Source organism: Geotrypetes seraphini, chromosome 3 (assembly GCF_902459505.1).
Source record: "Geotrypetes seraphini chromosome 3, aGeoSer1.1, whole genome shotgun sequence".
Classification (NCBI taxonomy): Eukaryota; Metazoa; Chordata; class Amphibia; order Gymnophiona; family Dermophiidae; genus Geotrypetes; species Geotrypetes seraphini.
In genome coordinates this window covers 235065515-235092010 of record NC_047086.1, presented here as the reverse complement: position 1 = coordinate 235092010, position 26496 = coordinate 235065515, and the positions used below count along the sequence as shown (strand labels likewise).

At 42.3% G+C, this 26496-nt stretch overlaps 1 protein-coding gene across 10 annotated transcripts in view; it reads left to right on the top strand.

Moving 5' to 3' along the window:
* EPB41L2 (erythrocyte membrane protein band 4.1 like 2) overlaps positions 1 to 26496 on the top strand; it is a 451080-nt gene that overhangs the window by 209290 nt on the left and 215294 nt on the right. For all 10 annotated transcript variants that reach the window (XM_033936201.1, XM_033936204.1, XM_033936198.1 and 7 more), the window contains exons 8-9: positions 5944 to 6031; positions 23980 to 24132. In XM_033936201.1, the coding sequence (XP_033792092.1) occupies positions 5944 to 6031; positions 23980 to 24132 (241 nt within the window). The remainder of the gene's footprint in view (positions 1 to 5943; positions 6032 to 23979; positions 24133 to 26496) is intronic.

Below are 26496 nucleotides of genomic sequence, written 5' to 3'. Positions count from 1 at the left end.
GTCTTATTTTCGGGGAAACATGGTAGTAGCAGGAGTTCTCATATCTACTCCAGGTACCTATAGAAAAACAATGTCCACCAAAACTGGTGCAATCCGATATCATAGTGAAAACCCAAAAAATAACTTTCTGTGCTGAAAAGAGAAAACCATGCCAAAAAACTGATAGAATTAGTTTAAAGAAACCAACCCTACTGAGGGATCAATTTTTAAAAATTTTATAACCACAATAAGTAATTGATTTGTCACTATGCAATATATAGATGATAATAATGTGTCATTAAATAATAATGTTTCCTTAACAACAGTGGCAGATGAATCCAGAGACTAGTGGGATAGCATACATCTACTAGCAGGTAGAGATAGAGAACTGATTTGCAGATGCTCATCCTGGATGAAACTTCTCCTGTTCAATTAGTATTCTCTTATTCCAGCAGTGGATGGTTGCCATTGCTCTAGCTCCTGGCTTCATTGAGTCTCCTGGCTGTTGCTCCTGTTGATTAAGTTCTTCAGTGAGTATAGGGGTGTCTGGCTGAGGGGTGCCAGCTTTGGGGGCTACACCTGGGCCCCCGGTCCCTTCCCCATCCTCTCCGTATGGACTAAAGGGTCTGTTGGTTCTTGTTGGTTCTTCTTTCCCATATAAAGAAAAAAAAGAGAGACCAACTTTGTAGGTATTGGCTTTAGTTTGCTATTGCAGGGTTTGGGCTGCAACTACCATTTATAGCTCTGCTTTATTTATTTAGTGAACTGCAGTGCTGTGCGAGGTGAGATACTTTCCTTTGCGGTTTTGGCATTGGGGTGTGCTGTGCGTAGGTGTGTTCCATGACAGCTGAATCATTGAAGCAGTATTCGCGCTGTGGGAAGCGCAGAACACCATTGGGGCTATGTTTGGTCAGTTGCACAGATAGAGCAGGCAAGGAGTCCATCATGGCGTTGGAAGTGCCGCAGCTTTCCCGTGCAAATGGTATGCAGATTCCCCTTTGCTCTCAGCGGTGCCTTTGTCTGTGCAGGCCTCATCACCGGTTTCCAAACATACAACTCTTGAGGTCGGAGTGTCGGCGGTTTCAGGGGATGGAACGTCCCAGCAAACTGTGCAGGCGGCGGTCAGACCGTCGTGAGCGCCAGTGATGCAGTTATGAAGTTGTCGGAAAGTGAGTTGGATGAAGAGATTTGGATGATCACACGGCGTTCCAGCTATTTCATGGCCTTCACCACCTTGATACCCGCCTTTGGCGTAGACTATTGTGCCACAATGAGTTCCTGAATGGCCTCATGCACCGGGAATGTTTTAGGAGGCTTTCTTGTGCCAGTCATGAGAGGATTGGAAGCTACCGTCATTTGCGGATTATGCTGGGAAATATAAAGACCCTGAAGAGCCTTCGATATGAAAGAAGACAACTCTTCCCTCCCGAGTCATACTCATCATACTTAAGGCGCCTAATTGATGCTGTTGTAATTCCTTTTTGGAGGTACACTGAGTGAGCCAGTGGAAGAGACAGGTACTTCTTCATTACAAAGCAGCATGACCTTGATGCTCCCGAATGAGCTGTCAAGTTTTCAAGTTTTATTAAAAATGATGGCATTCTTAATGGGTGTTCAAGGCGATTTTACCAAGTTTCCCTGCTATCTCTGCCTTTGGGACAGCAGAGAAACCAAGACGCACTACTAAAGAAGGCACCTGCCATAGAGGACCAAGTTCTCTGTGGGGAGTAACAACGTCAAATGGGAACCATTAGTGGACCTTGGAAGGTGCTGATGCCACCACTGCATATCAGATTGGACCTAATAAAACAATTTGTCAGAGCTCTAGGTAAGGAATCGGCAGCCTTCAAGTACTTTCAAAACATCTTCCCTAATCTGTCTGAGGCAAAGGTCAGACCACAGATAAAGAAGATTCTGGAGAACAAAGAATTTCCCAAGAAGCTAATTAGGAAGTTGAAAACTGTTTGAAACAGGTTTAAGTGGTTTGGGGCTTCCTAGGCCATAAACTATGTGGAGTTGGTTGAGAATCTGGTGATGAATTACAGTAAAATGGGCTAAAAGATGTTTCTCAAAGTCCTTGTCCTTGATGCTCATCTTGAGACATTCAAGGAGAATATGAGTGCAAGGTGAGCACTTCCACCAGGATATAGTAGACTTTGAATGCTGCTACCAAGGACAATATAATGAGAACATGATGGGAGACTACATCTGGGGGCTGATTCGTAAAAGTGACTTACAGTATAATCGCAAACCTCAAAAAACCACTCACTTCTAAATCTTCTGGAGTCATCTTTGTATAACTTCAATAAATACATGTTAATTGTGATTCATATGTTGCTTTCTGTGACTTTATAAGATGAAAATTTGCAAAATTTTACTATCCTGATCACAAAAGCAAAGTTTTTGGGGAAATAATACATTTTAAATACTTTTTAGGCATGAGCAATTATGAAATTATACTTATTGCCTAAAATTTTTTTTTCTCCACTCCTAACAATGTAACTCTACCCCCCCTTTTCTCCTTTAATCTCCACTTTCATGTTTGTATTTGTAAAACGTCTTTAATGTGCACTTTTCCCCCTTTTATAAGTATTATTTTAATTCTTTATTTTATCCTAGCATTGTAAACCGGCCAGATACTTGTTGATGGTCGGTATATTAAAAATAATAAAACTTGAAACTTGAACAAAAATTGTGTTATAGTTCAAATATAGGTCAAACAAACAATAGAAGGGATTTCCAGTCGCAAAAATACAAAGAACATTTCGGAATAGTAATACACTGGTAGTGTCCCTTTGAGCATGTGAAACGGTTGGCTAGAGTTTTAAAAATTGTACCCAAGTGGCATACAATATAAATTGATAGGAAAGGGATAGTAGGAAAAGAAGTCAAGAATTACAGGTAACGAGCATTCATGCTGAAAATATCAAGAAAGAAAGAGTGAAGAGGTAAGTTTTTAAGAATTGATCTAAATTTTTTATAGGAGAGCTTGGACTGTAAATGAAGTGGGAGCAAGTTCCAGAAAAGAGGAACAATGAAAAAGAAAGTGCATTGTCTTGATTCAAGGTGAGCATGTGCAGCTGGTTGAATGGTTAGATGATCATGTTATGAATGGACCAAGAATGGTTGCAGAAGAAATTAGGGGAGGAGAAAGATGTGGAGGAATAGCGGTATATAAAGCTTAAAATGCTTATGTAGCAATGGTATGTTATGGTCAAATATCTTAGCATGCCAAAGTTGACAAAATAATGAATTCTGGACTAGCTGCAAATATTTGACCTTATTAAACATAGACTTCAGCATAAATGAGATGACCTTACAATAATAGAGTGAGAGATCTATTTTATCTATCTTAACTTTTTTGATATGATGTAAACCAGTGTTCTTCAGCCGCCAGTCCATGGACTAGTGCCGGTCCACAGAAATTTTCTGACGGTCCACAGGGCTGGCACGTCCATCGGGCAGAAGACAGTGTTCTTCAGTCGCCGGTCCATGGTGCGATCAATGTGGCGTCTTCGGGCCGGCTTCCTGAGTGTTGCAGTGCACAAAGCCGTGGGAAAATGCTCCTACATGCATCCTTCGCTTGAACTGGAAGCCTTCTCTCTGACATCGCAGCGTTGGAGGGAAGGATTAAAGAAGAGGTGCGGGATGCGCGCGAGGAGCTGCTGCCCATAGCTTTGTGCACTGTAGCAGTCAGGGAGCTGGCTCGAAGACACCGCATTAATCGCACCGTGGACTGGTCCAAAGATAACACCGGGGCGCAGACCAGAAGGCAAGGCACAGCATGGAGGGAGAGAGACAACAACGATAGGGGGGATACTTTTATTTTTTTATTTAGTGATTGATTTACATCTGCTGTCTGTTCAGGAAGAAATGCATTTGTTTCTTTTCCTCTGGGGTTGTACTGCTTGCAGAGTCTTGCATCTTAGGGTTTGTTTGTAAATATTAATACTTTTAGTTTTTGGTCCTTCATTTGCATGAGGTTATCTGTTTTCTGGTAGGAATAAATGTTGAAAAGCATACAGTGTGCTTTGTGTATTTTAATTGTGTGGTTAACCATTATGTGGTGTTAATACGATTATATTGTGTGTGTGTGTGTGTGTATATATGAAAAATGAATGGAAAAAATGGTGTTACAATTAGTACTATTATGGGGGTGGGGTCTGGGGCGGATATTGGGTGGAGATTGACAGAACTTAGCCCAGTGTTCTTCAACTGCTGGTCCGTGGACTGGTGCTGGTCCACAAAATAATTTCCGCCGGTCTATAGGTGTCAAAAGGTTGAAAAACACTGTTGTAAACTGCCATGATGTCATTTTGTCCATTTAGCAGTATATCAGATTTTAATAAAGATAAGAAGTGTGCTGTTTGCATTTGTCATTCAGGATTTTTTGCTGTTTTCCTCTAGCACAAATTAGTTAAAAAATAGCATGCAAAATTTGACGTAATTAAAAGAAAATACACCTTATTTAGATGTAGATTATTATTTATTTATTTTTTTTCAAAAACATTGAAAACCTAATTTCACATGTAGTTAATTATGTAGTAATAGTATCACAATAATTCATTAGCTATTTGAGTATGTATTTAAACACCACAGTTGGCATTGTTTTAAATAACTAAACATACATCTACTTGTCATAAAAAAAACCCCAAAACGGGTGCATACACGTATCACAAACACTAATACAGGGCCACTACAACAAATGACAGAGCAATCGATAAAATGAGGACGAAGAAGCCTCAGATCCCAACTTCCACCCTACAGAGACAGGTGACAGGTATAGCACGGTTTTAAATGTCCGCAGTGGAGTTTAATAAATTGCACTGCTACTATTCAGATAGAGATGTATTCAGATTGCTATTTGGATAACTTCTCTCTCTACCCATACTTTACCCCAGCACTATCTGGACAATGCAGGGGTTGTCTGTAAAGATATTCAGCAGCACTATCTATGTAGTAGTAATAAATATCCTTGAATAGTGCCTGCAATTAGGTGATTTAAATTCTGAATTTTATTGATTTCATACAATATTTTCAACCTGTAAATTAATAATGAAATTTTATTTGTTGTGATGAAAAATTTCAAGAACAGCATTTTGAGAGTTAAAAGGCAAAGCAGTGCATACAGAATATTTTCTAGACATACCAATTATTATAAAATTAATGTAGCTTTTCATACATTTTTTTAAATACAAATTTCCAACTTTGAATAAAAAAAGTTTTCAGACATAGAGAAACCCTATTTACTAGTTTGATGACAGAATCCAATCATGGCAAATGAGTAAAGATAACCTGCATACAAGTGGCCTGCATACAAAATGAAGTGAGTTTTTGATCCTATTGCATTAACAACCAGAATTACCATGTGGTAAATGCAAAGTCTCTATAGTAACTGTTTAGGACAGGGCTAGCATCCCCTTTCAGTTTCTGCATAGATCCTTACAATATATTACTGTCAAGTTTGATGCAGACAATGCTACTTCTATAGGTAGCATTACATACACCTGTGCTATTTGCATATTTGACAGTACATGCTATATACCATGTAATAACTCGTTGTGGACTACACATTGCAATCTCCATCCATACCCTGCCTATGATGTTATCATGGGATTATTATTGCACTAGCTAAAGCCTATATTAACTACTTAGTGCACTGTAGTAGACATATGAGAACCCTGGGTCATATGAGGTCTTCTCTTATGGTTTAAATTTAACACACTTCAAACATCAATGATGGAATATGCTAGAGCTATATTTTTCCTTAATTTTTTTTATTGTGAAGCAATAGTTCATTTGTTTTATATATTTATACGTTGTGCTGTACTATAACAGAACTTTTGGAAATCTTTTGACAGCTTCTTGTAAAATAGTTGTATTGTCTATAAGTACTCACAGATTGGGGGTGTTTTTGCCATTTGCTTTATGTAATGTTCATTTTTGTTAATGGTATATTTGTAGGGGTTTGACTCCAGCACAGGCAGACTTTCAATTCTTAGAAAATGCCAAGAAGCTGTCCATGTATGGAGTGGATTTACATCATGCCAAGGTAAAGGAAGTTTATATACTAATATATGCTACCATGTATAGTTGTTAGTGGTAATGCTGGAAAGAGAGAACACTTCCATAGACTTATCAAAATTCTTTACTGTTCTTGCTTTTCAGATGAATGTATCTACTTTGAAAACACTCCAAATAACAATAGGAGTTTTTAAATTCAAAGGATCTCTGTATATTCATATTCATTTAGGCCCGGATTCTGTATAGGATGCCCAGGAGGGGCATCCTATACAGAATCGGGCCTACACTAGCCCCGATTCTGTAACCGGCGTCCATGTTACAGACGCTGGTTACAGAATCGGGTTACAGTAGACGCGGCCGCTACACTTATCGCGGCAATGGATCTCGCTGCCGCGATAAGTATAGCGGCCGCCTGTCTGATTGCCGGCAGGAGGGTGCCCAACCCCTCCTGCCGGAACGCCCCCCCCCCCTCCCCCCGACACAACCGATCGCGGGCAGGAGGGTGCCCAATCCCTCCTGCCGGAAGATTCCCCCCGACACTACCGATCACTGGCAGGAGGGTGTCCAATCCCTCCTGCTGGAAGATGTCCCCCTGACACTACCGATTGCCGGCAGGAGGGTGCCAAATCCCTTCTGCTGGAGAACGTCCCCCTCCAGACCCCCCCTCGCGCTAACACCCACGAATGACCACCCCTAACCTCTCCCCCCCAACTAACCTCTTAATTGTTGGCCGGCCAGGTCTTGCTACCCTCCAGCCGGCAGGCTTAGGCTTAGTGGGGATGGGCGGACCCGCTATGCCTAAGGCCTGATTGGTCCAGGCTTCTAGAGGCCTTAGGCTTCGTGGGATGGGCCGGGAAGGGGCAGACCCGCCAGCTTGACGGTAGCAAGACCTGTCCAGCCGGCCAACAATTAGAGGTTAGTTTGGGGGGGGCAAGGTTAGTTGGGGGAGAAGGTTAGGGGTGGTCATCGGTGGGTGTTAGCATGGGGGAGGGGTGTTAGCGCGGGGGGCCTGGAGGGGGGGCGTCCTCCGGCATGAGGGATTGGGCACCCTCTTGCCGGCAATCGGTAGTGTCAGGGGGGCATCTTCCAGCAGGAGGGATTGGGCACTCTTCTGCCGGTGATCGGTAGTGACGGGGGGTATCTTCCAGCAGGAGGGATTGGGCACCCTCTTCCCGGCGATCGGTTGTGTCGGGGGGGGGGGGAGGCGGTGTTCCGGCAGGTGGGGTTGGGCACCCTCCTGCCGGCGATCGATAGTGTTGGGGGGGCATCTTCTGGCAGGAGGGGTTGGGCACCCTCCTGCCGGAAATCGGACAGGCGGCCGCTATACTTATTGCGGCAGGGAGATCCCTTGCCGCAATAAGTATAGCGGTCGTTCCTACTTACTTTCTATGGGAAAACTTGCTTTGATATATGAGCACTTTGGATTACGAGCATGCTTCTGGAACGAATTATGCTCATAAACCAAGGTATCACTGTAATTGGATAGAAGGAGTGTGAAGATGTGGTGTATTTAAATTTTAGCAAAGCCTTAGACAGTGTTCCACACAGTCTTCTAAAAAATAAACCATGTGCTCTTGGGTTGGGCCCTAAAGTGACAGGCTGGGTCAGGAACTGGTTAAGTGGAAGATGACAGAGGGTAATGGTCAATGGAGATCGCTCTGAGGAAAGGGATGTTACCAGTGGTGTGCCTCAAGGTTCTGTTTTTGGGCCTATTTTTTTTACATTTTTATAAACAATATTGCTATAGTTATGAATATTGGGAAAATTTAAGTTATTTTTCTTTTTTGGAAAGTTTATTTTGATTAAAATTAAGGATGGATATTAAAATTTTTTCTCTGAATGTAAATGACCTCAACCATCAGATTAAAAGAAAAAAACATTAACTTTTTTGAAAAAATAGAATGCAGATATCTGCTTTATTCAAGAGATGCATCTGTCTATAATAGAATCTAAAAAATTGATAGGGAGTTGGGTGAAGCAATGTTTTTTCACCCCTGCAGTTGGGAAAAAAGCAGGTGTAGCTATTCTTATTAATAAAAAATGTTCAGCTAATTTCAAATTGGTTGGTTCAGATCCTAAGGGAAGATGGGTGCATGTGGATATGAATATGGGAAATAATGCTCTGGCTTTGTTTAATGTGTATGCCTCTAATTCGAATCAAAATGAGTTTTTTAAAACATTACAATTGTTTCTCCCACTGGCTGCTTCTAAATTAGTTGTAGCTGGAGATTGTAACACTGTTATAGATCCGTTATTGGATAAAAAACCTTGTAGAAATATAAAATCTTTAGGGTTAGATAATTTGGTACATTCATGTGATTTAAAAGATATTTGGCATATACTTCATTTTAGGGATCAGGAATTTTCCTTTTGTTCACATGTTCATAAGTCTTTTTCTTGAATTGATTATATTCTTGTCTCAACTCAATTAGTTCAACAAGTGATTAAAGCTTCTATAGACCCAATTATTTTATCTGATCATGCGGGTATATGGATTGAACTTCAAATGGATCAGCAAGAGTATAGTAGACCTGTTTGGAGATTTGATAATGCATTGCTTGTTGATACAAAATTCTTAGATGAATTGCAAATTAAAATTACTGAATTTTTTCAATATAATTTATTAGATGAAATTTCTATGGAAAATGTTTGGGATGCTTTTAAGGCTACTATAAGAGGTAACATTATTTCATACTCTGCTTATATTAGAAAACAAATTAAAAATCAATATTCTATTTTGGAAAAAGAAATTAAACTTTGGAATCTAAATTGATAAATGGGAACATGACACGTTGCAAGAACTTTTAAAAGCAAAAGGTGAATTAGCTTCGAAATTGATAAGGAAAGATATTTTTTCTCAGCAAGCTTTGTATTATGGAAACTCAAATAAGGCGGGAAGGTTATTGGCAAATTACCTTAAAGCAAAGAAAAGAAGAACAAAAATTATAGCAATAAAAGATGAGAAAGGAGTTATACATAATCAAATTGGTAATATTTTAAACAACTTTTTAAATTTTTATAAAGATCTATACTCTTCTGAGTCTTATGATGGTAGGGAGAAAGATGGTTTAGTTTTTTGAACTTAATTATTGGTTCGAAGGTTCCTGATCATATAAAAAGAAGTTTAGATCAGCCTATATCACTAAAAAAATTAGAAACAGCGTTGAAGTCTCTTAGAGTTGGATCCGCTCCAGGTGGTGATGGTTATACAGTAGAATTTTATAAATTATTTCAAAATTCCCTATTACCTCATTTGCTAAATTTATTTCAATCCCAATTATCTAAGGGATGCATTACAGGTACTATGGCTGAATCTTTAACAATTGTTTTGCCAAAGCCAAACAGAGATGGTGAACTTTTGGCTAAGATATTGGCTTTATGCTTGGTCAAGGCTCTCCCTTTTATTATTGATATGCATCAAACTAGCCTTTCATATGTTAAATTTATCTAAAGAAAGTGCTGGATCCTGTTTTTTCTATATCTCTAGATGCAGAAAAAGCTTTTGATAGAGTTGAATGGTCTTTCATGTATCAAGCATTGGAATGGTTTGGTATAGGTTCGGGATTTATACAAATGATTCAAACTTTGTATAGCTCCCCTTCTGCAAGATTATATATTAATAATAATTTCTCTGATCGTTTTACTTTGCGGAGGGGGGTTAGACAGGGTTGTCCTCTGTCTCCTTTGCTTTTTGATATTGTATTAGAACCCTTGTTATTAGCCATTCAACAAGCATATGCAGATGATATATTGCTATATTTGAGAAATCCAGAAACTACCATTCCATGTTTATTAGAATTGATTGATACATTTGGAAAATTTTCAGGATATAAAATAAATTGGAGTAAGTCAGAAATTCTTCCTCTTAATGTGCATTGTACTAAAGGTCTATTTGATTCTTTCTCTTTTACTTGGAAAGAGGATGGTTTAAAATATTTAGATATAATGATAAAAAATACTTTGGAAGACACTTTGAAAGAGAATGAAAAACTTTTATTAAAAAAAATGACGGAAATGTGTGAGCAATGGAATCTTTTATTTCTTTCTTGGTGGGGGAGAGTCCAAACTGTTAAAATGATGATTTTGCCTGTAGCTTGTTATCAAATTAGTATGATACCAATTTTTTTTCAAGGGTCCTTTTATAAAAAACTTAATGGTATTCTTACAAAATTTATTTGGCTGGGTAAAAGACCTAGAATTGCTTTAATATCTCTACAAAAGCCAATTGAGGAGGGCGGGATAAAATTTCCAAATTTTTATAGGTATCATCAAGCCTATATTTTACACCAGGGCATGTATTGGATCCTCCCAGAACTCTTTGACAATGCTCCAGATTGGTTATACAGTGGTACCTCGGTTTACGAGTGCACCGGTTTGCGAGTGTTTTGCAAGATGAGCAAAACATTCGCAAAATCGGCGCTTTGGAAACCGAGCACGCCTCGATTTGCGAGCGCCCCCCCGCGATCCAGCACCCCCACGCCGCCATCGGGCACCCCCCCGCCGTGACCTTTGGTCCCCCCAACCCACCCGAACCCTCTTCTTACTTTAGTGTAGCCTCCGCACCGGCACCAGCATGTCCTGTGCGTTGGTGCCGGTGCCTGAAGATCTGCCTCCTGTGCTGGGCCTTGAGCATGTGCGCATGCTCAAGGCCTGAGAGTTCACGTGCCGGTGCGGAGGCTACACTAAAGTAAGAAGAGGGTTCGGGTGGGTTGGGGGGACCTCAGGTCGCAGCGGGGGGGGGGGGGGCGGTTTGCAGGGGGGCCTTCGGGGTGAGCAATGCCGGTTTTCGTGGGGGGGAGCAGCGCTGCTGGCCTCGGGGGGAGAGGGGGGTGGGAACATATTAAAGCGAGTTTCCATTATTTCCTATGGGGAAACTCGCTTTGATAAACGAGCATTTTGGATTACGAGCATGCTCCTGGAACGGATTATGCTCGTAATCCAAGGTACCACTATACTTGGAATGGCGTCTCTTGTTTCCTTTAAATTTAGTTCATGTTGTTAGTATAAAAATGCCTAAGAGATATAAACAGAACAGAATTTTGATTGATACATGGAAAACTTTGAGGTACATTAGTAATTTAACACCTATTCCAATAAATAAATCAATGAATCAATCTCTATGGATAAACTCCAGGATTCAAATTGGTGGATCTCAAATCTTATGGAAGCACTGGATTATTGCTGGCATAAGAACTTTAAATGATGTTATTTCAGAAGGTAAACTGCTTGATTTTTCACAGTTGCAGAATAGATTTGGTCTTAATAAATCACAAAGTTTTAAATGGCTGCAACTGAAGCAGGCTATTCAGGTGGGGTTGAATGGAAAACTCTTAATACTCAATATAGTTTGGAGTTCCTATGCTTCCAGGCAGACTTCCTGGGTCATTAAGCTGCACAGTGGTATAAATTATTATCTGGATTTCTTAATAAGAAACTGAAAACTGGTCTTAGAGACATTTGGAGCATTGAGATTAAGCATCAGATTTCTGCTTCTCAATGGCCATGAATTTGGTCCTGGAGAATGAGATGTACAGTGTCGGCATCTATGAGACAAACTTGGTTCTTTTTATTACATAGAGCTTTTTGGACCCCAGTTCATTTACAAAAGTTGGATAGCTCTAAATCTAATAGATGTTGGCACTGTAATCTAGAAGCGGGGACATTGGATCATCTGACCTTGACCCTTCCATACCATCCAGCTATCGCCCAATTGCAAATATCCCTCTCCTAACCAAGATGCTAGAGTCCATCATTTCTTCCCAACTCTCATCATACTTAGAGAGATTCTCTATTCTTTTACCCTATCAATATGGCTTTCGTCCTAACTTCAGCACCGAATCCCTACTGTCTTCCCTGATTTCAAGGGTTCAACAACTTCACTCTTGAAACAAGTTCGCCGTCCTTCTACAATTTGACCTTTCCGCTGCTTTCGATGTTGTTCACCATGATATTCTTGTTTACCAACTCTCTGAGATAGGTATCAACTCCACAGTCCTAGGTTGGTTCTCCAAATTCCTCCGCTCTCGTTCTTACATTGTTAACATGAATAGCACCTCATCCTCCCCCTGGAAACCAAATTGTGGAGTCCCGCAAGGCTCTCCACTATCCCCTATCCTTTTCAACATCTATATGTCCTCCCTAAAACTCCTCCACCTATCCCCCCTTGAAACAATTTACACTTATGCAGACGACATCCTCGTCCTCCTCGAGACCGATTCGAACCTCACCGACCTGTCTAAGAACATATCCTCTTGTATAATGAACCTACAATCCTGGGTCCACACTGTGCAAATGAAATTGAATGAGTCCAAAACAAGACTTCTTTGGCTCGGTCCAAAACTAGATCACCTACCCACCTTCATCCCACTACCCTCTGGCTCCTCTCTGCAGCTTGAGTTCTCGAGCAAAGTCTTGGGCATCATCATTGATTCCACATTGTCCTTCAATGACCACCTCCAATCCTTGGTAAAAAAAAATGCTTTTTCAGCCTTCACATGCTGAGGAAAGTTAGATCCTGCTTCCATCAAAAACATTTTACCCTCCTTGTCCAATCCATCATCCTCTCCAGATTGGACTATTGCAACTCTATCTACTTAAGCCTAACTAAGAAAAACATCCACAGACTCCAACGGATTCAGAATGCCGCGGCCAAGCTCATCTTCGCTAAAAGTAAATTTGACCATGTCTCCCCGCTCCTGGCCAATCTCCACTGGCTTCCGATAATCGCCAGGGTCCACTATAAATGCGCCTGTTTAACTTTCAAAATCCTATATGGTATCCTCCCTCCCTTTATCCCTCTTTCTTGGAATTCCTCAAACCCTAATACCACCAGATCCTCCCACAAATTAAAACTATCCTTCCCCTTGCTAAAAGGCATTTCCCACACAGGAAAGCTAGGGACCTCCCTCCAGTTCAAAATCACTGAGCTCTGGAACAACCTTACCTCCCCTCTTCGGAACTTGAGCTCTCCAAGTTTTCCGCAAACATCTGAAAACCTGGCTTTTCTCAAAAAATGTAAGTCTCCCTCCAACTTAGGAATCAAGGAAACACTTATATCTTGGCATCCCAAGTCCTCTAAATTTTCTTCACACTTCTACCTCTAACCCTCTGTTGTAGTTCCTTCCTATTTCTCCTACTGTAAACCGCGTCGAGCTCTACGAACGTGGAGATGATGCGGTATACAAACCTAAGGATTAGATTAGATCTAATTTTTTATTGTTCCTACATTATGAACTTTTGGAATTTAATTTGGTCTCAAATAAACTGCATATTAGAAAACCATGTTGCAATATCATACGATACTGTTTTGTGTGGTATGTCTATGAGGAAAAAAAGTCAATTATCAGCACATAACAACAAACTTTTAATGATCATGACGGGAGTTGCTATTCAACATATTACTAACAACTGGAAAAATTATACTAATCTTAGTTATGCGTTTTGCTGGAATTCTTTGTGCCATATTTATAAGATGGAAAGAGTAATTGCTTTACAGAAAGGTTGTTATAACAATTTTTTAAAGATATAGGGGGGCCATTGGTTAAATATTGCAATGAATAGGCATCATTTTCCTCTGATAGGAGGGAGGGGGGATGGGGAGAATAAACTGATCTAATAATGAATTTATAATAATTCTATTGTGTGTTTAATGGTAATAATGGTGGTGGGTTGGGGGAGGGAAATTAATTAATTTCTATATTTATGATATTATTGAAATAATTTGTGATTTTGAACTGGAGGGAGGTCCCTAGCTTTCCTGTGTGGGAAATGCCTTTTAGCGAGGGGAAGGATAGTTTTAATTTGTGGGAGGATCTGGTGGTATTAGGGTTTGAGGAATTCCAAGAAAGAGGGATAAAGGGAGGGTGGATACCATATAGGATTTTGAAAGTTAAACAGGCGCATTTATAGTGGACCCTGGCGATTATCGGAAGCCAGTGGAGCTTGGCCAGGAGCGGGGAGACATGGTCAAATTTACTTTTAGTGAAGATGAGCTTGGCCGCGGCATTCTGAATCCGTTGGAGTCTGTGGATGTTTTTTATGTTGTTCTTATGTGCACTTGTTGTAAGTTTAAAAATGAATAAAGAATTTAAAAAAAGAAAAAATCTGCAATAGAATAGACAACCCGGTTGGTGGCAATGACATGAAGAAAGACCTAGCGAAGCTTGAAGAATGGTCTGAAATTTGGCAGCTAAAATTTAATGCTGTAAAATCCCAAAGGAACCATACAGTTTTGGGGTGAAAAACTTTTGTGCACAACAGAAGAGCGGGACTTGGGTGTGATTGTTTGTGATGATGTTAAGGTGGCCAAACATGTTGAAAAGGTGATGGCGAAAGCTAGAAGGATGCTAGGGTGCATAGTAAGATGTATGGCCAGTAGGAAAAAGGAGGTATTGATGTCCCTGTATAAGACTCTGGTGAGACCTCATTTAGAATATTATGTACAATTTTGGAGACTGCATCTTTAAAAAGGTGTAAAAAGGATGGAGTCGGTCTAGAGTTCTGTGCGTGGTCTTCATCATAAGGCATATAGGGACAGACCTAAATATCTCTGTATGTATACTTTAGTTGAAAGGCGGGAGAGGGCAGATATGAGCTGACACGCAGGCTCTTCACAAACTGGAAGTACACCTCCATTATTTCCTATGGGAGCTTTGGGGGTTGTCTGTGGAACTCTGTAAAATTCATTTTTCAGAGTCTCTGAGGGTAGGATTCAGGCCTCCCACCTCCCACCCCAAATAGCTATTTTTTATTTTTGGATTTTCTTTATTTTTGTGTGTTTGTCGCGAATTTGCTAGCAGTGGCCATCTTGGATTTTAATCGATGTTTGGGGGTTTTTTTTTTTTTTTTTTTCAAAGTTTGATTTCTGTCTCAAACCCCCTCGATTTTGTTTCAAATTGATTGGGATGGACCACTCAGTCCCTAATGTGTTGACTACATGGCTAGATTGGCGTCGGAACAACGTTTGTGTACCATGTGCCGCAGCATGCTGGGGGAAGAGGTGGGAGCTTTGGACTTCTCCTCTGGATACTCCCTGGCCAGGGAGCCAACCTGGGCCTATGATCTGGGCAAAAGGTTTCGCCCAGAGATCGTTCTGGAGTTTGGCACCAAACACCTGTGTTCGGGTCAGAGGACTCTTGGTGTGTCACAGGTGCCTCCGCAGTTGACCACAGGGTATTAATTTTTCCCGGATTTCATTTGGCTCCTTTGGAGAGCGTATTCTTTGGACCCAGCTCTTTTGATATAACTGGTGGGCACTTTGCCTTCTTCCATCTATGATAGATCTCAATTGCATTAGTTGTTACATGGATATTATGCCTATCCTGTCTCCTGACACTGTCTCTCTTCTGGATGCTGCTGATGCCCTTGCTGGAACTAGTCAGCGCAATACCTCAGAGTATCTGGATTTGGGTGAGGACCCCACCATCTGCAGACTTTTTAGATCTGTCTCTGTCCATTTCATTTCTGATGCCCTGAAAGAGCTTAAATTGGACTCTCAACATTCTATGTCTCAGTGTTCAGTTATTTGACAGTTCTAATCTAAACTAAACCTTAGGCTTATATACCGCATCTTCTCTATAACAGTAGTGCTCGGCATGGTTTACACCTGCAGCTTATTGGTCTGGTAACAAAGAAGCAGGATGCTCCAGAAAGCTCTTTCCGGCTCACTAAAGCTATCTACTAAAGCTATGTAAAGCTTTATCCACTGGCTCCTGATTTTCAGCAGTTTTTTAGCAGCCCAACGTGGATTCTGCCATGCTGCAGGTTACCCGGTGCATGGCACTCCCAAGCGATGGGGGTGTCATGCTTATGTCATGTTTAAAGACTCCTGGGATTGCAGAGTGGACATTTTCTTGAGAGAGCTTTTTGAGGTGGCATCTTCAGGTATCCAGGTTGCAGCAGCAGCTTCCTTTGCGGCTTGTGCTTGTCACACAAGATTGCGCTGTATACCATTTGTGGAGGAGGATGATTTTCCCCCTACTGGTAAGGGAAGGTGTGGACTATGTGGCGGACACCCTTTATGATCTCTTCAGAGTTCTAAGTAAGGTCTCAGCTTATACCATATCAGCACATCAAACTCGTTGGATCCATAATTGGGCCTGGATAGTATGCCTCCAAAGCCACCTTAAGCAGACTTCCTTTCAAGGGTCAGCTTCTTTTTGGAAAAGGCCTAGAATGACCTCATGTCCAGTGTTGCTGATTGCCACCCTAAGTCTCTTCCTGTGACCAAGTCTTGCCAGGCTTTGGGAGGGAACCGTAATATTTTTCGTTCCTCATGCAGGTTTCGTTAGGGATCATCGGGCTCTTCTGCCCAAAGATATTCCCAGAGCTACCGTCCCCATTACAACACTTCCAATTCAAGATGTCCTCAGGCGTCTAGATCCCGTGCTGCTGCTACCCCTAAAAACCCCAATGACACCAGAAGTCGGATGGAGCTCCCTCATATCAGGGGGCTGGTGCTTTTATTTTTAACAAAAGTGGACTGTAATATCCTTGAATCAATGGGTGCTGGACATCATTTGGAAGGGACACAAGATAGACTTCTTTTGCCTGTCCTCCGGATTTGTTTCTGGACTCTAGTGGGTCGGTTGGAAAAGGAGTCAAAAGTCTGCACTACCCTACAATGTCTCTTGGACATCTGAGTGGTAGAGCCTGTTCCGGAACATGAATCAGGCTTAGGCAGATTCTCCTTATACTTCATCATGCCAAAGAAAGGCTTGGAAGGCTGGAGACCCATTCTGGATCTCAAGTTGGTCAATCGTTTCTTGCAGATTCCTCATTTCTGAATGGAAACTATGTGCACAGTCATAGCTGCTATCTCTCCTGCAGAGTTTCTGGTATCCTTGGATCTCATGGAGGCTTTTTTCCATATTTCAATCTACCCAGAGCATTGCAGGGTTCTGCAATAGCATTTCCAGTTTGCAGCTATGCCCTTTGGGCTTGCGACAGTGCCCCACACTTTTACCAAGGTGATGGTATTTGTGTAGCAGCTTTTCTCTGCAGGCAGTGTGTCCAGGTCCATTCTTACTTGGATGATTGGTTGATCCTGGGCTCTGACTTGGCAAGTGCATGTGAGCGGTGGAGACAGTGGTGTCTCTGCTACAATGCTTGGGTTGGATTGTCAACTTCAAGAGCTAGTTGTCACCTTCGCAGACCTTGGAGTATCTGGGCCTTCTCTTCGACACCCTGCAGGACCGTGTATTTCTTTCCAAACTACATAGACAGAATCTTCAGTTGCAAATCAAAGATCTCCTGGATCTTTCAGTTCTCAAAGCCTGACATTATTTGCAGGTGCTGGGGTCCATGGCAGCCTCCCTGGAGGTAGTCCCATGGGGCAGGGTGCACACGAACTCTCTACAGGAGTCCCTCCTCTCTCTGTGGTCTCCAAAGCGTCATCCCCTTCAGATGCCACTCCCCTGGATGGAACTTGCTTGCATCAATTTGTGCTGGTAGCTTCAGGGAGAGGCTCTCCGCTAGGTAAAATTTCTGCGGATGCAAGCCTGTCAGGCTGGGGTGCTCACTGTGTGGCCTGCTCCATTCAGAGACAGTGGACTCTGCATCAGAAGCGTTGGCTGATCAATCTTCTGTAGCTTTGGGCTATTTGGCTGTCATTACTCTACAGCCCACTCTGGAAGGGAGAGTGGTGTGAGTGTTCTCGAACAATGCCATAGGACCAACGAGTGGCTTCGCGAATTGTGTTTAGAGACGAACTTTGGATTCCTAGACCACGGAGCGGCGCTACAAGGACTACAGGGACCTGACAGACTTCACCTAACAAAGAGAGGCAAGAAAGTTTTTGGACATCGACTAGCACATCTACTTCGGAAGGCTTTAAACTAGGTAAGTTGGGGGAGGGTTCACACATACATACCAGAGCAGTAAGGATCCATCCTGGGGAAGCAAGTAAAACCCACACTTCTGAGCCTAAGGTAAGTACCCATAGTATACACAAAAAAACAAGAGCCACACTAACGGGGATAGGCATATCATCACAAATTTGGAGAGCAATGTATGTTAATGCACACAGCTTGGGCTACAAAATCCTGGAACTATAAACAGAAATAAGGAATGCTGACCTTGACATAGTAGCGATATCCGAGACCTGGTTCACAGACTCGCATGGGTGGGATATGGTTATACCAGGCTACAATCTACTTCGTCGGGACAGAGAGGGCAAATTATGAGGGGGGGTAGCATTATACACTAAGGATAATATCAAAACTACCAGGATCACAGAGGTTAGATACACAGGGGAATCACTTTGGGTAAACCTGGCCAGAGGGAACGAAAAATGCCTTTACCTCGGTGTGGTATACAGGCCTCCAAGACAACAGGAAGACAAAGACAAAGAATTGATTGAGGACATAGAGAACATCACTTTGCGTGGTGACACAGTACTGTTAGGCGACTTCAACATGCCAGATGCAGACTGGAACACCCTCTCAGCAACTACGAGCGGTAGCAAAAGAATATTGACCTCCATTAAGGGTGCACAACTCAAACAAATGGTATTAGAGCCCACCAGAGAAAAAGCAATACTGGACCTGGTACTCACAAATGGAGACAGTGTCTCGGAAGTATCAATGGGAGACACGCTGGCCTCCAATGACCACAAAATGGTATGGCTCAACCTCAGGAAAGGCTTCTCTAAATCAAATACAGCAACGAGGGTCCTCAACTTTAGGGAGGCAGATTTCGACCACATGAGAGACTTTGTCCATCAAGAGCTGCAAAACCATGCAGAAACTGACAATCCGGAAACTATGTGGTCAAATCTAAAATCCATCCTGAACGAAGCATCTAGCCGCTACGTAAAAACAGTAAGCAAACGCCGGAGAAACAAAAAACCACAATGGTTCAACAAGGAAATTTCGGACCTCATTAAAATGAAAAAAGAAACATTTATCACCTACAAACATCTTGGGAAAAGGGAGGCAAAAGAAGACTATCTGGCCAGATCTAAGGCTGTCAAAAAGGCAGTCAGGGAAGCCAAACTTCAAACAGAGGAAGATCTAGCACGGAACATTAAAAAAGGGGACAAATCCTTCTTTAGGTACATTAGCGACAGGAAGAGAAACAAAAATGGAATAGAACGCCTTAGGCAATCAGATGGAAACTACGCAGAATCTGATACTACCAAGGCAGAACTGCTAAACGAATACTTCTGCTCAGTATTCACCTGTGAAGCACCGGGAGATGGTCCACAACTACAAATAAGAGACAGCCAAAATGACCTGTTTCGTGATTACGAGTTTACACCTAGTAGCGTCTACCACGAACTTTCAAGACTCAAAGTAGACAAAGCCATGGGGCCAGACAATCTACACCCCAGGGTACTCAGAGAGCTGAGTGAAGTTCTGGCTGAACCACTATCCGTACTCTTCAATCTTTCCATGCGCACGGGAAAAGTACCCCTAGACTGGAAAACAGCTAACGTAATTCCACTCCACAAAAAGGGCTGCAGAACAGAGACAGGAAATTACAGACCGGTGAGTCTTACATCCATAGTGTGCAAACTCATGGAAACACTGATCAAACAGGAACTTGACAAAATTCTAGACGAAGAAAATTTACGTGATCTACATCAACACGGATTTACCAGGGGAAGGTCCTGCCAATCTAATCTGATTGACTTCTTTGATTGGGTGACCAGTCATCTGGATGCCGGTGAGTCCCTTGACGTGATATATTTGGACTTCAGCAAAGCTTTTGATAGCGTCCCACACCGCAGGCTGTTGAACAAACTAAAATCGATGGGATTAGGGGATACATTCACTACATGGGTAAGGGATTGGCTAGATGGTAGGCTTCAAAGGGTGATGGTAAACGGTACCCCCTCCAAAACGTCAGCAGTGATGAGTGGAGTACCTCAGGGCTCCGTCTTAGGGCCGATTCTATTCAATTTATTCATAGGAGATTTGACCCAAGGACTTAGAGGAAAAGTATCACTGTTTGCCGACGATGCCAAACTATGCAACATAGTTGGCAAAAGCAGTGTGCCTGACTTTATGACGCAGGACCTAAGACAGCTTGAACAGTGGTCATCAACTTGGCAGCTAGGCTTCAATGCTAAAAAATGTAAAGTAATGCACCTAGGCAAAAAAAATCCACACAGAACTTACACACTAAATGGTGAAACCTTGTCCAGGACCACGGTGGAACGTGATTTAGGAGTGATTATTAGCGACGATATGAAGGCTGCCAATCAAGTAGAGAAAGCTTCGTCCAAGGCAAGACAAATGATGGGCTGTATCCGTAGGGGTTTTGTCAGCAGAAAACCTGAAGTCATAATGCCACTGTACAGATCCATGGTGAGACCTCATCTCGAGTATTGTGTTCAATTCTGGAGACCACACTACCGAAAAGATATGTTGAGAATTGAGTCGGTTCAGCGAATGGCTACCAGGATGGTCTTGGGGCTCAGGGATCTCACGTATGAAGAAAGGTTAAAAAAACTGCGGATTTACTCACTGGAGGAGCGAAGAGAGAGAGGGGACATGATTGAGACCTTTAAGTATATTACTGGGCGTATAGAGGTGAAAGATGATATCTTCAGTCTTACAGGGCCCTCGGTAACCAGAGGACACTCGCTGAAAATCAGGGGAGGGAAATTTCGGGGTGATGCTAGGAAGTACTTCTTCACCGAAAGGGTGGTCGATCATTGGAACGAGCTGCCTCAGCGGGTGATTGAGGCCAGCAGCGTGTTAGATTTCAAGAGAAAATGGGATATTCATGTGGGATCTCTAGGAGAGTAAGAATCAGGGAGTGGGTCATTAGGTATGGGCAGACTCGATGGGCTATGGCCCTTTTCTGCCGTCAATTTCTATGTTTCTATGTTTAGTGGCATATGTAGTTCATCAAGGGGCACAAGAAGCTCTCCCTTGGGCTAGGAAGCTCACAAGCTGTTTCGATTGGCGGAGTGAATTCTTCTGTCTCTCTCTGCAGCACATGTGGCCGCCGGAGTCAACAATGTACCGGCAGACTTCCTCAGTCGACAGGTACCCAGGAGTATGGTCCCTCTCACGAAAAGCGTTCTGTTTTATCGTGCAGCGTTGGGACCAACCACAGATGGACTTGATGGCCTTTGCCAGGAACTCGAAGGCCAGGCGTTTCTTCATTCAAAGAAAGCAAGGAAGTGTAAGTCTGGATACATTGGTTCAGCCTTGGCCAGCTCACAAACTCCTTTATGCATTTCCTCCGTCACCTCTGGTTAGTCGGGTCATCCATCAAATAGCATCGCATCTCGACTTAGTGATCCTAGTGGCTTTGGACTGGCCTCATCATCTGTGGTATGCGGATCTCGTAAGTCTTCAGTTTGACCGGAAGCTGAAGCTCCCTCTTCATCGAGGCTGTCTCGGTCAGGATCTGGTACCCATGCAGAACCCACAGTCTTACAGCATGGCTCTTGAGCGTTCAGCCTTGATAGAGCGCTGTTATCCTGATATGGTCATTTCAACACTTTTGAAGTCCAAGAAACCCGTTACTATGGCTTCTTATGCCAAAGCCTGGAAAGCTTTCCAACAGTGGTGTGCCAAGGACCAGGTAGAGACTGAATGGGCTCCCATTTTGGTGGTTCTGGCTTTTCTTCAGGCAGGATTGGATAAGGGTTTAGCTGTGGCCTCCCTTAAGGTTTATGTAGCAGGCCTTTCATGCTCATAGGGGTTCCAGTTTGCTTACTGCTCATCCTGATGTGACCAGGTTTCTGAGAGGGGCAGTTTGCTTGCTCCCTCCCCTGCGGCATCCTTTCCTTATGTGGAATCTTAACATCAGGGCCTGGTGGAAGCTCCATACGAGCCCCTGAAAGATGTTTCTCTTCTAGATATGACAATCAAGACTATCTTTCTAGTCACCATTGACTCAGCACGATGTATTTTGGAGCTTCAGGCTCTTTCTTGCAGGGAGCCTTTTCTATGGATCATGGGAGTGGTTCTCCATACTATACCTTTTCTGCTGAAGGTGGTTTCCAGTTTCCATGTCAACCATTTGTTTGCCTGTGTTTTGCTCCACGAGATTGGACTGAAAAGATCAGATCTTACGCAAGTTGGATGTCAAGAGAGTAATGATTTTTGGCTGTCTGATCATCTTTGTGTTCTGATTACTTTATCTTAGCAAGGTAGGCTGGCTTCTAAGACTTCGATCACCTGTTGGAGTCTTATGGCCATTTCCGCAACTAACATTGCCCGTGGCAAGCAGCTGCCAGTTTCTCTTAAGGTCTATTGATTAAAAGAGTTGCTGCGTCATGGGTGGAGTCTCAAACAATTCATCCAGTTGAAATTTAGAAAGCGGCTACTTGGTCCTCTCTTCATACCTTTGCCCAGTTTTCCCGAGTGGATGTGATGGCTTGCTCTGATGCTGCTTTTGAGACCTCCGTGTTAAGGGCAGGCTCTTTTGTCTCTCCCTAGACTCTACAAAAGGAATTGACCCCGAAATATCCACAAAGAAGAAAATCCAGAGAAAACCAAAAAAACTCTGTGGAGTGACGATGAACAAATGCAAGCAGTGTCTCACTTCCGGCTCACCACACAATTGTTTCCCACGTATTCACCTTTATAGGACCCCCAGGAACCCCTGAAGAAGACTTTTTGTCGAAACGTGGACCGTGTTGGGTCCTGTATCCCTAGCGGACTAGGTCTTTTAAGGCTCTTATGTGGATGTTTTATTTTTATGTGGATGGAATTATTTTATGTGGATGATTTCAGTGTACCTTTGGAACTTTGACACTTTCAAATAAAGTCCATTTGGGAACATCGTCACTCCACAGTTTTTTTGGTTTTCTCTCCCTAGACTCTGCCATTGCTTTGGTACGTCATCTAGAGTATGGAACCTGGAAGGGACGTAATAGAATGGAAGATTAGGTTTTTACCTTCGATGATCTTTCTGTTAGTCCCTGTAGGATACCATATGGCCTACTCTTTTTGTGTACACTCAGTTGTTTGAAATCGCCTGCCTCTTTCTGCCTCAGTTATTCTTCTTACAGGCTTAAAAATCTTCCATCACTATAAAACAGGAGATGCTATCCTCCCAAGTAGAAGGCAAGAAAAACAGCGATGGTGACCTGTGGGTGCTCAATCTCTTTAATGTATCTATCAAGACTCGACACAGCTAGAAATAGAGCATACAATTCCTGAAGCAGGCCACCTGACCAAAACATGTAAGTGTCGAGTCTCGATAGTTACAGTAAAGAGATTGAGCACTACATGTCACCTTTGCTGTTTTTCTTAAGAATCTTCCAGCCATTCGACTGATCTTGTGAGAAGTTTGCTCTTCTGTGAGTATGCATATTATTGATAGCTGTTTTCATGTGGGTGCTCATTGCACACAGCAGGTTAGTTCTACATTGTTCCTCAATGGTTTTTTTCTGTGCTGCATTTTGTCTGTTTATTACTTGTTTTTATATTTTGCAGAGCAGACCATAACAAAAATTGTTCATGTTGCCGGGGAGATTCTCCCGTGCTCTCCTCTTTTGTCCTGGATTGGTTCCAGTATAGTTGCTTGGCTTTGGGACTGAACTGTAGGGGACTCTAACTCTCTAAGGTAGGAGGAGCACATGCTCAGAAAAGTGTTTGGATTTCTGCAACTCTCAGATTGCGAGAAGGGATTGAACACCTAGATTATGGATTCCTAAAGGGTTGAACAGAAGATTATCGAAGGTAAAAACCTAATCTTCCATTCCTTCATATCAGTTAAACAGTGGGATGCTGTCCCTCCACTCTCCATCTTTATTGCTCTGTTATCAGCAGTTGGATGCATGTTGAAACCCCGAGGATGTGCCATTTCTATCATGGAGCTTTGTTAAATTCTGCTTAGTCCATGTAAGTTAGTTAGTATTGTGATTTTCCTGTTTTCTAATTCAAGCCTGCTTTGTACTACTTGATTTCCATCTAGAATCATTAGGAACAGCAAACACCTCATTGATAAGCCAGTATATCTGCTGTACTAACTTTGTTTTTTTTATATTTCTGCTCTTTATCTTTGTAGGATTCTGAAGGTGTGGATATCATGCTTGGTGTATGTGCCAATGGACTGCTTATTTATAAGGACAGACTCAGAATCAACCGTTTTGCCTGGCCAAAAATTTTGAAAATCTCCTATAGACGCAATAACTTTTACATTAAAGTACGACCAGGAGAGGTAAAGAATTTTATTTTACTCACTTTTTTGAATGGTTGATTAGTTAAAATTTTAGAATTTTTATTGTAGTCCAAGGATTAGGATTTGGCTTTACTTTTTATATTCTATGTAAATTATAAAACTCAAAGAAATTTAGAATATTACATAAGAACATAAGAATTGCCACTGCTGGGTCAGACCAGTGCCTTAACTGAGTCTAGCCTTACCTGGTTCAGCAGGAACTTGTCTAGCTATGTCTTGAATCCCTGGAGTGTGTTTTCCCCTATAACAGCCTCCAGAAGAGCATTCCAGTTTTCTACCACTCTCTGGGTGAAGAAGAACTTCCTTAAATTTGTATGGAATCTATCCCCTTTTAACTTTAGAGAGTGCCCTCTCGTTCTCTCTACCTTGGAGAGGGTGAACAAGCTGTCTTTATCTACTAAGTCTTTTCCCTTCATTATCTTGAATGTTTCGATCATGTCCCCTCTCAGTCTCCTCTTTTCAAGGGAGAAGAAGCCCAGTTCTCTAATCTCTCACTGTACGGCAACTCCTCCAGCCCCTTAACCATTTTAGTCGCTCTTCTCTGGACCCTTTCGAGTAGTACTGTGTCTTTCTTCATGTACGGCGACCAGTGCTGGACGCAGAATTCCATGGCCAGGTACAGCGTCGTGATAACCTTCTCTGATCTGTTTGTGATCCCCTTCTTAATAATTCCTAGCATTCTGTTTACTCTTTTTGCTGCCGCCGCACATAGCGCAGATAGTTTTCATTGATTTGTCGACCAGCACTCCCAAGTCTCTTTCCTGTTTTATGGCTTGAATACAATATCTTAATCATTTAGAGGCCCTTTTGCTAAGCTGCATGAGATGCTAACATGTTCATGTTTCAAGTTTAATAAGATTTGTTATCTACGCAAAATCATGTATTTCAATGCGTATTACAGTTTTCCAATGCATACAATAAAAAAGGGTACACAAAATATGACATTATATACAGATTAAATCTATTCTAATACAAACTGATACATAAAGGGTAAATGGGGTGGATTACAATCTTTAATTAAAAAAAAAAAGGAACATTTAGGGAGGAACAAGAAGGATGGGATCACATAAAATTCATTAAGATCTGGGGATTTTATGTTTGGGAAGTTAAGCTGTCTATATATTGAATGCATCTTTATATAGAAAGCTTTTTAAAGAATGCTTGAATTTTTCCAAGGATGATTCATTATGTAGGTACAGTGGTAAGTTGTTCCACAACTGAGGAGCTATGACTGAAAAAATTGTAGATCTCCTGGTCCCTATTATTTTTAGAGAGGGAATAGTTAGTAGATTTTGTTGTATCGATCTCAGTGCTCTAAATGGAGAGTACGGTATCAAGAGTCGATCCAAAAATAATGGCGTGTGTGATTGTTGAATTTTAAAAGTTAGCAATATGATTTTATAAGTTATTCTGTGTGTAATTGGTAGCCAATGTGCAGCTTGTAAGAGTGGTGTAACGTGGTCATATTTTTTTGAACTTGTAATAATTTTTATTGCTGTATTTTGTATTATCTGTAACCTTCTTATTTCTTTATTAGTTATGCCATGGTATAAAGTATTACAATAATCTAACCTGGAAATGATTAATGAGTGAATAAGAATATTGAGAGCTTCGGGTTTTAGAACTTTTGATTATGATCTGATGAGGCGTAATGTATAAAAGCAATTTTTAACTACTGAACTAATTTGATTATGATAGGAGAATTCCTGGTTCAAAATTACTCCCAATATTTTTGTTGTAGTTACTGTTTGAAGAGGGATGTTATTTAAGAGTATCCGAGATGAAAATTTTGTTAAATCCTTTTTCCATGGGAAAAACATTACCGTATTTTCGCGGATATAACGCGCACCATTGTAAAACGCGCACAGGGGTATAGCGCGCAGAAATCACGATGATATGTACAAAAACTTTTCTATACCGCGCTCAACCATATAACGCGCATGCTGCCCGACTCTCCTTTCGCCCGCCCTGACTTTCCGTGCGCTGTCCCGACTCTCCGTTCACCCCCCCTGACTTCCGTGCACTGTCCTCCCTTGAAGTCCTGTCCCCCCTTGAAGGTCTGTCCCCATCCTGAAAGCCTGATGCCCCCCCCCGACGTCCGATACATCCCCCCCCCCCGGCAGGACCACTCGCACCCTCACCCCGAAGGACCGCCGACTCCCCAACAATATCGGGCCAGGAGGGAGCCCAAACCCTCCTGGCCACGGCGACCCCCCTAACCCCACCCCGCACTACATTACGGGCAGGAGGGATCCCAGGCCCTCCTGCCCTCGACGCAACCCCCCTCCCCCCAACGACCGCCCCCCCCAAGAACCTCCGCCCGTCCCCCAGCCGACCCGCGAC